This window comes from Anabrus simplex, chromosome 1 (assembly GCF_040414725.1).
Source record: "Anabrus simplex isolate iqAnaSimp1 chromosome 1, ASM4041472v1, whole genome shotgun sequence".
NCBI classification, from domain to species: domain Eukaryota; kingdom Metazoa; phylum Arthropoda; class Insecta; order Orthoptera; family Tettigoniidae; genus Anabrus; species Anabrus simplex.
Genome location: NC_090265.1, coordinates 1,014,026,168 through 1,014,040,597, shown reverse-complemented (window position 1 = coordinate 1,014,040,597; position 14,430 = coordinate 1,014,026,168). Strand labels below are relative to the sequence as shown.

Below are 14,430 nucleotides of genomic sequence, written 5' to 3'. Positions count from 1 at the left end.
AAAGTAACCATCAGGGACAGTGCTATACGACTTGGTTCGTATGGAAAGAAGGCGTGACCACTGCAGAAATTCATCGGCGCTTGGTGGCAGTCTGTGGAGAACATGCACCATTACAGAAAACAGTGGGTGGAAGGTTGGAAAACAGGGCGCACATCGGTGGGCAAGGGAACCATTTCTGGAAGGAATGTACCAGTGTCAACACCAGCCAACATTGCCCGGGTCGAACAGGTCATCCAATGAAAGAAATGCATCACATTTACGGAAATAGAGGCAGCCACGGGAATTAGCCAAAACACCCTGCAGCTGATCGTGCACAGCCACTTACAGTTGGGGAAGGTGTCATCCACGTGGGTGCGTAGACTCTTGTCTGCAGACTAAAAGCAGAGGCGTGTGGACGTGTGCGGAGAACTCTTGCAACGTCATGATCAAGATCCAGCTGACTTCATGGCAAGGCTTGTGACTGGTGATGAGACATGGCTCCATTACCATGAGCCACAGACAAAACAACAATCAATGCAATGGAAACAAAGGGGCAGTCAACCACCAAAGAAATATCAAACCAAGTGATTATCACCTGTTCGGAAACATAAAGAAACCTCTGTGTGGTCGCTGTTTTGCGGATTTTGCAGAATTGGACACAGCTGTCAAGGCATGGTATGCAGCACTCCTAAAGAATGGTTTCGGGAAGGTCTGGAGAGACTGACACATCGATGGCAAAAGTGCATACAGTTACAAGGAGATTGTGTTGAGAAGGTGGACGTAACAACTGATGTGTAATGTAACTTCATTTGGGTTGAAAAAAATAAAGTGTTAAACAGTATAGTACGCCCTTCGTATGTTGTGGAAAAGAGAGAAAGCCATTTGACAGTTGGCAGTACAAGACAATGCCTAAATCAAATATAAGAGTGGGTTTAAGACCTAGATAATACATGAATAATTCATAAAGCTTGAAAGAATCAATGGGCTAACTACAAAGATAGCTAGTTATTATTTATCATTAACCTGAACACTGATAGTGATTATACATTTTTTTCACTAATCATAGGAATCCAGCTTATGAGTAAAATTACATAAGCAAAGAGATGAACACACAGAATAAACAGGGGGGGAAATGCAGAAATATCTGTTCTACAACTCAGTAACCTAAGAATGTAGTTTTAAACAAGATACTTTGACGTTCCTTTGAATACAGTGCCATTTCTGTTGATGCAATTTGCTGGCTGTAGAATACCCCCTCAATATTGTGCTATCCCATCAGCTGCGAAAAGGAATTTGCCTTTGAGAAAGTTGATTTAAAGTTGAAAGCTCTACCATGAGATGAGTAAACAGATTCCGTTAAATTTGAAGTATAGAAAGAACTTTAAATTATAGTCCATAATACTTGGCAGCGACTAAGTCTGCAGTGAATGTGATTATCAGAAGTTTAGAATCAAGTCCTGCCTTAAGCTTCACTGCCAGACGGTGTGATGTCTCAGCCCATGGCACACTCACAGATGAAAGATGTGCATGATGCAAACCTCAAGTTAGAAAGCTGGTCAAGGAAGCATGAGTAGAAGGCATGACGCATGAGAAACAAAAGAGAATATCAAGTGACCAGGGAACTTAGAACAGGTGAGAGATACATCCAGAATGTTTGATAGGCGAAAAGCGAGATTAATCATGCCATAAGGCATAGGTGCGGGACAGGATAGCAAGAATGCAGTTGATAATAAAGCGCACAGTTTCCACAGTAGAGATCTCAGAAGTTTGAAGTCGTCAGGTGAGTCTGTTATAATAGCAGCTAAGGAGAAGAATTGCAGTAAACACAAGCATTTCATTTTCATTGCAACCACCCAGTCTATTCCACCTTGCAGTGTATGAATTGGCATAACTTTGTCTGCTTATATCTTCATCAAAAAATTACATAACATAGTCCAGGAGACTCCTTCCTTGGTCAATAGTGACTGTATTCACTGAGGGCCAATCTAAAGTTGATACAACTAAGTCATCTTTAGTCCACTCATAAGTAACTTCTTTATTGTTTTTTCTTTGTTGTAAACTGTTGTAGGCTGAGGGGAACAAAAGATGAGTTAGTATCACTCCATTACCTCAACGGTGAAGATTGTCCAGTCACCACTTTTCATGGTGATTGAGGAATGTCATTTGAGATAATAGATGTTAAATATTCTATATTCCGGTCAGTTACTAATGGGGAACTTGCAAGTGACTACTAGTGCTAAAGGTGGCAAAACAGTGAGGTAGTGTGCAGGTCATGCACGAACGTGGCATTGTTTCACAGAAAAAATTGTCTGTATAATAGTATATTATAACATGCAGTTTACATATAAAGGCAATATGGAATGTCTTTGTCATGCTAAACGCAACTGTTGTGTTGTGAACTGCTATAATTCATATCATATAGCGATCCTTGTGTAAAGTTTTTCATGTTCAATACAAAAAAAAGAAAGAAGACAAAAATGGATATTGGCAGTGAACCAAATGAAATAAGTATCATGGAATAATAGAAGTATAATTCAAACGTAAAGGACACCTTGAGAATGACAGTGGTGTAAGTCATTATTAAAACAGACATTAATAACGTCTCATAAGTTCTTTGTCCTTGTTTATTACAACGCTAAAGTCATATAAGCTGATAATTAACTGTGTGCTGGTTCCAGATTTAACTCTTCCTGTAAATAAACCCAAATTCTTTCCTTTGAAAAATATTACTGGGAGTTATTACTGCATTTTGAAACTACTTCAGTTTTGATTCTAGTTAGTGATTTTTGCCGGGCTACGTGGCTCAGTTCGGTGGTATATGAAGGTGCTCAAGTATGTTAGCCCCATGTCGGTAGATTTACCAGGAGGTAAAAGAACTGCCGCGGGACAAAATATTGGCGTCTCCGATAACCGTAAAAGTAGTAAGCAGGGTGTAAAACCAATATTATTATTATTATTATTACTATTGTTATTTTGAAGTACATCAAATTTGACACCTAGGGCAGAATAATAATCTTCTTGTAAAATTAATGTTCATTAAATGGTTTTGGAGGGATGAATAATTGTGTCTGGAGCTAATCTCATTTAATTCCTCAGGGGTGGAATGTTTTAAAATATTTCCTGTTTTACATCTAGGATTTAAAAATATATACCGCCATTTGGAATTTTGACTTCGTACGCAAATGGTTTTGGAAGAATGAGTATTTTTGTTTTTTGTCCTAACCCTCTTAACCCCCCATGTAATATCCTTGGATATTAACCTTTTTAAAATAATAATAATAATAATAATAATGTTATTGGCTTTATGCCCTACTAATTACTTCGATGGTTTTCGGGGATGCCGAGGTGCCATAATTTAGTCCTGCGAGAGTTCTTTTGCGTGCCAGTAAATCTACCGACACAAGGCTTATGCACTTGAGCACCTTCAAATACCACCAGACTGAGCTAAGTTCAAACCTGCCAAGTTGAGGTCAGAAGGCACTGCTTCAACTGTCTGAGCCACTCAGCCTGGGTAACCTTTTTCACACCAGGCAAATGCTGGGGCTGTACCTGGATTAAGGCCAGAGTCATTTCCTTCCCGATTCTAGCCCTTTTCTTATCCCATTGTCACCAATAAGACCTACCTCTGTTGGACGATGTAAAGTAAATTGGAAGGAAACCTTCTGTTATTTAACATGTATAGTATCATTTGATTCATTTTTGGGTATAAAATTCACTGTATTAAATCCATCATAAATGAAAATATCCCTCGGTGATCGCTCCTTGTTATCTGTTTGCATTAGCAGTGCTAGCCTACACAGTAACTCAGGGAATTCCGCTAAAGCGCTCTGAACCTCGTGACTTGCACGTTCCCCATACATTACTATTGAGCTGACTTGTAGGAAGATTATCAATGCATGGATTTTCCTCACTTCTGGAGTCTCCGTCTGTTAGATCATCTGTTGGATTTATTGGTTGAAAAATGGCTACATCTGCACCATGATCAGTATCATCAGTATTATCCAATAGTTCATAAGGTTCATGAAGTGTAAGCTTTTTCCTGAAAATGTCTTTGTATATATTGTTGTATAACCCTGACATCCTTCTGGAATGATTTATAAGAATAAATCATTATTGGTTATATATATACATATTTCTAATTGTGAGAAATATGAATGAGTAATGAAGATTTAATCTTCAGGATGGTATGACACCAATTGTTAAAAATGTTATCATGTACATACAAAATATACTTACCATTTCACGGAATACATTGAGAGAAGTCGTCTTATTGGAGTATTATTGTCAACAGTAGACGTTCAAGCCATGCTTCGTTAATGAAATTGCGAGTTGTAACAATTGGCAATTGAGTTATTTAGAAAATTGTAGCATGTGTACATCATTCCAGAAGGACATTAGGGTGAGAGGGTTAAGAAGTTTTTAAATTAAATTTTTTAATGGTGGTCTGTTGGAAATGTGCTTAACAATGTCATTTATTGGTATTTGTGCTGTAGAAGTGTATGTGTGATTTTGTTTCAGCATATTATGGCATTCCTAGATAAACAGTCCCTACTATTTGTGGATACAGCAGATATGCTGGCACGTATGGCTAGGGAAACTCTAGTTCATGCTAGGTTGCCAAATTTCCATATACCTGCTGCAGTGGAGGTTCTTACCACAGGCACATACTCTAGGCTCCCAGCTTGCATTAGGGTGAGTATTTTCTTTTGGATTTAGACTTATATCTCGAACACTCTCTTAGCAAACTTGACAACATTTAAAATTGTACTACAGAGTACCTACAGAGTGAAACAGTTGCTTGGATTCCTATATTGGAATATTTTATGCTAACCGTAATTGACCATTGAATTAAGTATTAATTTTTAAAAATGCTCTGCCTCCTAGAGCATGACATTTCTGATCTTATCAGAAGTCAGCACTGTAAGGAGCTGCAAAAGATAAACAATATCTTTTCGAAGCTTGTTACAAAGAGTTATTTTTATTTCTGCATGTGATTGGGCGTGTCTCTAGAATTTTGTAGTACTTAAACATCACAGTGTTAAGTGATTATCTTTCAAAACCTTGGAGTATTTAGTCAATGAAGAGTTGTAGAAATCCAGCATTCACTGTGCTGGTTTCTTTTATTTTTGCAGTCCATTAATGTGCAAGTTTGTTGTATAAAAGATATGAGAGGAACATTTTTTAGCAATGATACATTTTTGAGGTTTAGAAGAAGTAGTAAGATCAATGCTTTTAAAAAAAAACCTATTAAATTATCGTCCACAGGTACTGTTGGGAAATAATATCTTGCCAGCATTTGTTATTGTTATTCAATTCATCTTCCAAGTCTATACACTATAAAATATGTTAACATAATAGGAATTATCAAGTGATTTTTTAACACTGACAGTAATTTAAGTACAGTAATGGACTCTTTATAAATAAAAAAGTACATCAGTATTAGAATAGAAGAGCACATATTAATAATTAATTATATTAATAATATTCAAGTCAGGATCATCCTGCTACTCAGTGTGAAAGTAGATGCTTCTAGCTGTGATTGTCTGGCCAATGCTCAAGCGGCCATTTCCAAACTTGACACACTTGGAGGCCAAGTAACCAGAAAGGAGAATATGGTCAACAGTTTGGATATCGGTAGCAGAAAAGGACCTCAGTTCTAACGGCAGATAAAATGTGATGCAAGTGTAATAGACTGATATAACTTGAAAACAGTGTTCTTTAACCCATGGGTAAATAATGCAAGTATCAAGCTTGAATTATTATTAATATTATTATTATTTTTAAATGATTTTTATTATTGTGACATGTGAGGTATGGCTCTGAAGTGTTTACATCCATTTATTGTTATTATTATTATTATTATTATTATTATTATTATTATTATTATTACTTATGGACGATTGTATTATTTGTGAGGTTATGTCATGAAACATGTACTGTATGTATATATTAATATGAGTTTAGTTAATGTAAGACAAGGCAGAAAGATAGTAGGAAGAAAATTTTACACATGAACACATGGCTAAAACATGCAAGTGTACACACAAATTATTGCTGAGGAAATTGTGAAGTGGGAACTATTGTATCAAGGTATAAAAGTAGAGGATAAGGTTCTGGAACAGGAAGAGGCTGTTGTTGCTGATGAAATGGAAGACCCAATTTTGAGGTCAGAATTCAACAGAACTTTGAGAGATCTAAAGAGGAAATAGGCACCTGGAATCAATGTCCATGTATACAGCCATCTTTTGTGGTATTTGAACCAAGTATTAGCAAGGACTAAACTATGATAGGTGCAGAATTCAACCATGCAACTTCCTCTTTCATTCCTTTGTCCCAGTCCAAATTCTCCTATTACCTTCTCTTACTTGCATTCCAATCTCTCATCACAGTTAGATTTTCATCTCCTTTTACATATTGTGCCTTTGCTGGCGAAACATAGTGCACTATGTCTTCTGGCATGGGCTAGAGCAATTTTGTTATTTTCATTGACCTGTCTCAATCTTATCCTTGGTTCTGACAATATGGAAGTGACTGAGTTATGAGGAATGCTAGTAATGCCATTTCTTATGGGCGATTACACTTGGGGGCTAATAGAGAAAGTTCATACTCACACAGAGGAAGTACCGAAAATATTCATTTCTAAAACCTGTTTGTATTGTTTTTTTAAAATTTGTAGATTAATGTTAACTGTGTTTTGTAAATAAACATGATGTAAATATATAAATAACATTTGTTTTCTTTTGAAGTTATAAAAATAAGGAATTTCCTTAAAATTTGAAATTTCATTGTGGTAGCTACAAAAACAAACTTTATTAGTAAAACTATTTCCCTTTCATTAGTTAGGCATGACAAATCAAAATAAGACATATAGAGCTCAGACTCAAAATTCGTGTTGACTTGTGTTGTTGTTGTTGTTGTCAAGGTAGAAACCAAGCTAATGCCCACCAAAATAGTGCTTACTTATAGTAACTACTAGTTCATTGGACGATGAAGAAATCCAAAGAATATATCAAGAGATAGAAGATTTAATGTATGTGTATTCACTCCTCAGACCGAAGGCTGGTTGGATCCTCAACAACTCCACCATTAGCTGTCATAGATGGCCTAGGCATCACTGAAGAGGCGTACTAGGGAAATGAGGAGTGAGGTAGTTTCCCATTGCTTTCCTTACTGAGCCAGAAGTTGCTATTACATATCAGTCTGCCAAGCCCACTGAAATGCTTGCACCACTGGCCCTATGAGCAACATTTTCACACTGTTCATAGCAGAGACTGGCTGCATGAGGAATGGACAAGACCTGGAGAGACTGGCAGGTATCAAACACACTTCATTATGATAAGGCAAAGATTCGGAAACTAAGTGTTGGATTGCAGGACCTTCCCAGGAGTAGACACGGACTATGACCACATCTTGGTTGCGATGGAATGCCATTTGAAGTAGAAGAAAATGAAGAAAGGATAGAAAGCATAGAGATGGGATCTAGACAATTTATACAAGTTTGAAGAATGAGATCAGTATTGCTGCTGAAGAAAGGTATCAACTAAGATCAGTGGATAATACAAGAGATACCAGAAAGAGACAGATAAAATAATACAACACATCTTTATACACCCAGGGCTTGTTCAGTTAGTTGTTGAGGGAATGGTAGGCAGTAAGAACAGTAGAGGTAGATTGAAGAATGGCAAAAGTACAAGAATGCAAAAAAAAAAATCTGGGCAGAAAGGAATTCAGGAAGTTGAAGAATGAAGTAGATAGAACATGCAGGACAGCTAAGGAAGAATGGCTGAAAGAGACATGTGAGGATGTTGAAGGTTGTATGGTTGTTGGAAAGGTAGATGCTGCATTCAAAAAAGTCAAGGATACCTTTGAGGAAAGAAAAACTGGGTGCATGAATATTAAGTGCTCAGATGAAAAACCAATTCTAGAGAAAGAAAGTGGAGATGAGGACAAACATGGAAACTCTAAAGGACAATGGCAATCTCCACATCTTCATACACTGCTGTCTTCAAATGGATAGGATCTCTCCTCATCAATTCCAGTTCTTCCACATCCTTATCTTCTCAGCCCTTGACAAGCTCGTTTCTGCTTCCCATCTTCAACAGATCTTCAGTCTTGATGTTGGATAAATGTAGGATAGAAGAAAGTTGGAAAAGTACAAGAAAAAAGAAGAAATATAAGACAAAGATAAATACAGGTGATAAAAGAATAGGAACACAGGACAAACACAAAAGTAGAAAAGGATCCCAGTGGGATTGGGATTAATTTGACACTTGTTTGTTCCTTTCCTATACTTACACATTTCCCCATTTAGATTCTCTAACCTACCACAACTATTTAAACTTCTGACATTCCATACTCCAACTCGCAGAGTGTCCGTATTCATCTTCGTGACCATCACCCCCTCTCATTTCATCCCCTCCTGTAAATACTGTTTTACCTCGGGAATATTTTACTCAGTAGGAAGCCATCATGAGTTCATTCATTCATACACAGAGAGCGATACTTTTCCTCGGGAGTTAGTTATGGCTGTAGTTTCCAGTAGCTTTCAGCCGAGTAGCAGTATCAACATAGCGAAGCCATGCCAGTCATTCATCCAGACTGCCACTCTTGCAACTTCCACAAGGCTGGTATCCCACTTTCGATGAACCATTTGTTAGTCTGGTCCCTCAACTGAAACTCATCCGCTGTGGTTGCACCTATGGCTCGGCTATCTGCTTCATTGGGACACACGAGCTTCGCATGGTGGCAAAGTCACATGGTTCACAGGTGAGGACCAGCCAATGTTAGCCAAATAATAATTGGAGTGTTCCTATTAATACCAATACACTGAAACCTCGTTCCCACTTCATAATATTCTCGGCAGTAATTCATGTGCATCCTCTACCTATATTCATCTGTAGAAATTTGTTGTATGTATATCAGTAAGTTTATTATTTGTTATTGTTTTTTCTTCTGCTGCTGCTTAGGAAAGGATTGTCCCTCCAGATCCAATCACTCCATCAGAACGGAGAGCGACATTGCTGCGATTAAATCAGGTTATTCAGCATCGTCTTGTCACTGGTAATCTATTACCACAAATGAGGAATCTTAAGGTAAGTTTCGAGACATTCCTGAGAAAATGTTGTTCCAAAATAGTTCAGCTTGAAAGAATTTTAAGGTCTCTTTCTCTCTACTATTTTCATGGTACCTGCAAAATCTTGCGAGAACATTTAAAGATAGTAGTGTAAAGCATAAAAGTTCTTGTCAGGCGATTCCTTAGTTCAAGTTTGAATATGAACTTTTGTTCAATGTTAAAATCACCGCAAGTAATGATATTAATATCAGTTTATCGTTCAATAGCAGTTGTCAGTTCAGTTACGGGAACCAAAATGTTTCGCTTGATTATTTTCTGCAAGAACCTTTTTGTTTACATTTCTTAAAGTTCCCAACTGAAATTTTGTTGAGGTATCCTAATTTACAAAAACTATCATTTAAAACAAAAATGATTGACAAGATACAAGATTCTATAAATATCTGTATCTTAATACTCGAATTGTTCCATCCTGTAATATTTTTGGTGGGAATCTGTGATATGTAACGTAAAATCAAAGTATACACAGGATGACAAAAATGAATTATTTTCTTCTTGGTGGTTGTAACATATCTAGGAAAGATATGTGAATTATTTTTATTTTCAACAGAGTTCTGAAATATACTGTAATTTTTTAATATGTGCTTGTGGTATACTGCCTATTGTTATTTGATTTTGATTTATATATAGATACATATGACTTGATTTGGCACTTGTTTGTTCGCTTCCAATACTTACTTGAACTTGAGTTTTGCATAACTTTCATACAACAGTTCCCTTCTTGAACATTGGGAGACACAGTATGTATGCATTAAATATAAATACAGTATACACTTTATGTAAATTATACTTTTTACCTTTAGGTATAATTTTATTATTTAATAGCTTGTTCGTTATAATTATCAGCTTCCTTGAACTACTGTTAATTTGTGGGAATGAATCACTGGATCATGGGGAACTTGAGATACATGGATACTTGTGCTTTACTTTGATCAGTCGATCGAAGACTTGTGCTGTGACCGAGTGAGTTGCCTGTGCAATTCAGGCTGTGTAGCTGTTAGTTTGAAATTTGGGAGATGTAGGTTCGAACCCCACTGTTGGCAGTGCTCAAGATGGTTTACTTTGGTTTCCCATTTTCACACCAGGCAAATGCTATATCTTAATTAAGACCCTGGTCGATTCCTTCCCAGTCGTAATCCTGTCCTATCCCATCGTCAACATAAGACCTCTCTGAATTGGAACAGTGTGAAACCAATAACAAAGTAAATAAATATATTGTACTGTTACGGTGACAGTTCCTAATATTAAAATACCATTACAGATCCACGAGTGAAAGAGCGTTTTGGGACAAGGACTCCCTCAGTGCTTCAAATACAGAAGACTGACATGACTTTTAAATTACATGTATTACAAGGAAATAATATGCAGGGTGATAGGGAGTTTTATGTTAGTAAATGTACAACATTGATAAGAGATGGATAAAAGTTCCACGGTGCTAGTTCAAGAATAGTGTTTAGAGGGCCCAAGTCTGAGAAATTCGGTAATGTTGGTCAACTTGTTTTTAATGCATCCATGAGATTAAAGAAAAGCATACCAAATACGTTATGAAACCAGAATGATCGCACATATCTGGGGAGAAGTAAATATTCTAGAATTAAAGGCATACTTGGACTGACATGAATGAATGATGCACTGTTTGGATCTGTGCTTGCTACATCACAGTATGCTTCCATAACTCCTACCTGCAGATTATATTGAAAAATAAATAGCCTACTTATTATATGCCAGTACTTTTTAAACTGGAGAAAGCCCACAATTATGTGCTGGTCAGATAGAGTAAATGTTGAACAAACTCCAGTATTTTTTGAGATACTGTCCAGTGTTGAAAAGAATACAAATCAGTTTTAGACAAGTTAATAAATCTGTTGAGAATCAGAATATTCTGGGCCTCATTTTAGCAGATGACATCCTCCTAATCACATTGATTCCTACCAGCATGCTGAGAGTATAAATGAATTGGTAAATTACTGTAAAGATTGGAATTTAAAATTTATTGCACATAAAACCAAGGTGATAATATGTAATAAAGTATATAAATTATCAACGAATGAAAAATGGTGGATGGATGAGACAAAATTAGAAGTCTTCAAGAAAATGGAGGACCTGGGCATGATATTAAGTGGAAATGGGCAATGATCAGAACAAATAAAGAGAGCAAAACTAAAGAGTATGAGTGCATTGGCAGCTATGAACATTTTGGGAAGAATATGCCAAACACTGATTACGGAGTTATAGACATGTTTTTAATGCATTAGTTGAATTTGGCTTATTGTACAGATTAGAGATCTGGGGAGTTGAAGAAAAAGTTTTCACACCTGATACAATCACAAGTAAATATGCTAAAATCATTGTGGGATTACCCAGTTGTACAGCAAACTGTGGAGTGACAATGATGTGTAATGATGCAAGTCTGCAGGGAGATATTGTTAAAAAGATAATTAAGTATTGGTTAAGACTGAAGTTGGGATCAAGTGGTGAAGTGTTAAAGATAGCTTTCCAACACCAAATGAGATATCAGAATCGAGGATACAGAACATTCTGGAAACAGTAGGAATGAGATACTACTGGGAAAGGAATGCATAGAACAACAAAATATTTGTAAAAATAGCTCTAAGAGTTCAGGGTATCGAAAAGCAACAAATTTCTTCACAATGCAGAAATAAAAGATCACCAGAAGAATTTTGTAATGTAATTGGAATAATGAAGATAAACATAGATAGTAAGGTGGTTAGTAAGAATACACAAAAAGTATACAGATGAAATAGAGATGAAAATAAATGTTTACTGTGTTCCAGAAAATGGGGTTGGCACATCATATAAAAGATTGTTTAGAGACAATGGAAGAAAGAGAGAAATTTATGGATGAGGAGGATATGAGGAAAATTGATAAAGAAACACAGATGTATACGATTGTAAAGTTGTTGAACAGAGAGTTGGGAAGAATAGAAAAATATTCCAGCGTTATTAAGGGAATGTGGAGAAGTAAATTGATGGAAGAAAAAGAATTGGTACTTGCTAGTTAGTAACAGAATTGTGCCTAAGTCAACCTAGACAGTGTAACTGTGTTGTAGTTTAGAACAGTTTGTATGTAGACTATAGTTGTAGCATATAATTAATTATTTTACCATCATATCTAAGATTAGTCTGCATGCTTTTGTTAGTTAATACTAATATTCATTTTAGGTGTCAGGCATGATATGGAAAGACTAAGGATAGCTACTGTGGTGATCGTCATTTTCAGGGGTCACGTTTCTGGGGTATCTGATGGAGCTCTATAGCATGTTCGAGAAGTTTCATTTCTTACAATATTGTTTCTAACACTACTTTCAGGCCATTCTTTTTCTGTTCAATTACTAAATCACTGAACAAGTGCTAAGTTAAGTTAATGGTGTTTTCCGAACACTTTATTCTTTATTTATGTTTCTACTGCATGTATCAAAACATAAAACAGATTACAGTAAACAGTACCCTCCCCCTAATCTGTGGTTTCTGAGATTGTGGGAAATGGGTATTATCTTAATAGATCTGTTTCTGGATTTTTCATAGGATCTCAAGCCCTTCTTTAATTTAGTAGCTGGCATACTGTCAGCTTATGAGAGAGAGAGAGAAAAAAAAAAGAAGTTCCAGGGTATTAGCCAATGCAGGCCTGCCATAACAGTTTACATTACTATGATGAACAGAAGTAGTGATAGAGTCAAGCTGTGATGAACTCCATCTCTAATACAGGGGTTATCAAACGCATCTGCAACAGCTTGGACGTGGCTTCTTTGCACTGTCTATAGCAACTGCATACAACTGACAAGGTGCTGTGGGATGCCATGTTGTTGATCAGTTCAAGCTTGGATTCAGGAGGTTCAAACCCCACTGTTGGCAGCCATGAAAATGGTTTTCCATGGTTTCCCATTTCCACACCAGGCAAATGCTGGAGCTGTACCTTAATTAAGGCTAAGGTCATTTCCTTCCTACTCGTAGCCCTTTCCCATCCCATCGTCGCCATATGACCTATCTCTGTCGGTGCAACATAAGGCAAATTGTAAATCAGTCAAGTAGTACACAATCAAAGGCTTTTCCAACCAGAAGCCATTCAACATGGATTTCCACAATTGCACTGCAACTTTTCACAGATCGAGCTTGGTTTTGGACATGCTTTTCTATGTTTCAAGTAACTTGAATTTGTTTACTTCTTGGCTGTTTTACTACACCTTCAGTGCCCAATCACCTCTCTGCAATGGAGTACATATTTGCTCACACAGACCATTTATTCACTTAACACCGGAGAGTGTAATAAGAGTGGTCTGGGAAATTTTGTCAATAATTTTTTCGACACCTGGGAGGTTTGTAGGATGCTAAAAGGTTAGTTTTTTCCCACCTATTCAATACATATAAATTTTATAAATTAGGAATTTATTATTGATTCCACTTGAGACATGTTTCGCCCTTCATTGAGGGCATCATCAGTCAAAATATCACCTCAAGGTAAAAAATCAGGTAACTGGTTAGTAGTTGACAGTACAAATTAATACATATTATTAATATTAATTTGTAATTGTATTAATAATATGTATTAATTTGTAATTGTATTAATAATATGTATTAATTTGTACTGTCAACTACTAACCAGTTACCTGATTTTTTACCTTGAGGTGATATTTTGACTGATGATGCCCTCAATGAAGGGCGAAACATGTCTCAAGTGGAATCAATAATAAATTCCTAATTTATAAAATTTATATGTATTGAATAGGTGGAAAAAACTAACCTTTTAGCATCCTACATTCAGTATCTTCAATACGGATAGGAATGATTTTTATCACTTACCTGGGAGGTTTGTCGTGCCTAGTGCCATTTGCGGTTGTACCTGTAGCTAAAATGCAGTGAACTCGTGCTATTTGATATGGTTTCTCTAGGTATTTTGAGAAAAAATGTCTTTCACCTGTTTTTGTTTTACATTGTTTTAGTAAATTACCTATTGGTTAGGTCTTGTGCTGTCTTAATTGGATTGTGGATTAGGTATAGTGTGTCACTCTTCGAGTCTATATCCTGGCAGAGGTAATCCGGTGATACGTTCGATGTTTACTGTTCAAAGTGAACACCCCCCTCCCTTTTTTTTTTTCTAACCAGACTTATATAGTATAATCAATGCAGTGGAAATGCAAAAGGCCGCCCAAATATAATCTTAATAGTGCTGAATATCAGACCTGACCAAAACTGACAGAGAACAGGCAGCAGCTGGATTCATGCCTCTCAAAACCAAAGTCATCAAAGTATGAGGCTATAGTGTAAAATAACATCAAAACAGAGATACAAGGAAATGCAAAGGT

General features: G+C 36.5%; 1 protein-coding gene across 1 annotated transcript in view; it reads left to right on the top strand.

The window, feature by feature from the left end:
- The window catches only part of MED14 (mediator complex subunit 14), a 286,657-nt gene that overhangs the window by 28,976 nt on the left and 243,251 nt on the right, over positions 1-14,430 (top strand). The window contains exons 4-5 of the mRNA XM_068225329.1: positions 4,498-4,671; positions 8,946-9,071. Of these exons, the coding sequence (XP_068081430.1) occupies positions 4,498-4,671; positions 8,946-9,071 (300 nt within the window). The remainder of the gene's footprint in view (positions 1-4,497; positions 4,672-8,945; positions 9,072-14,430) is intronic.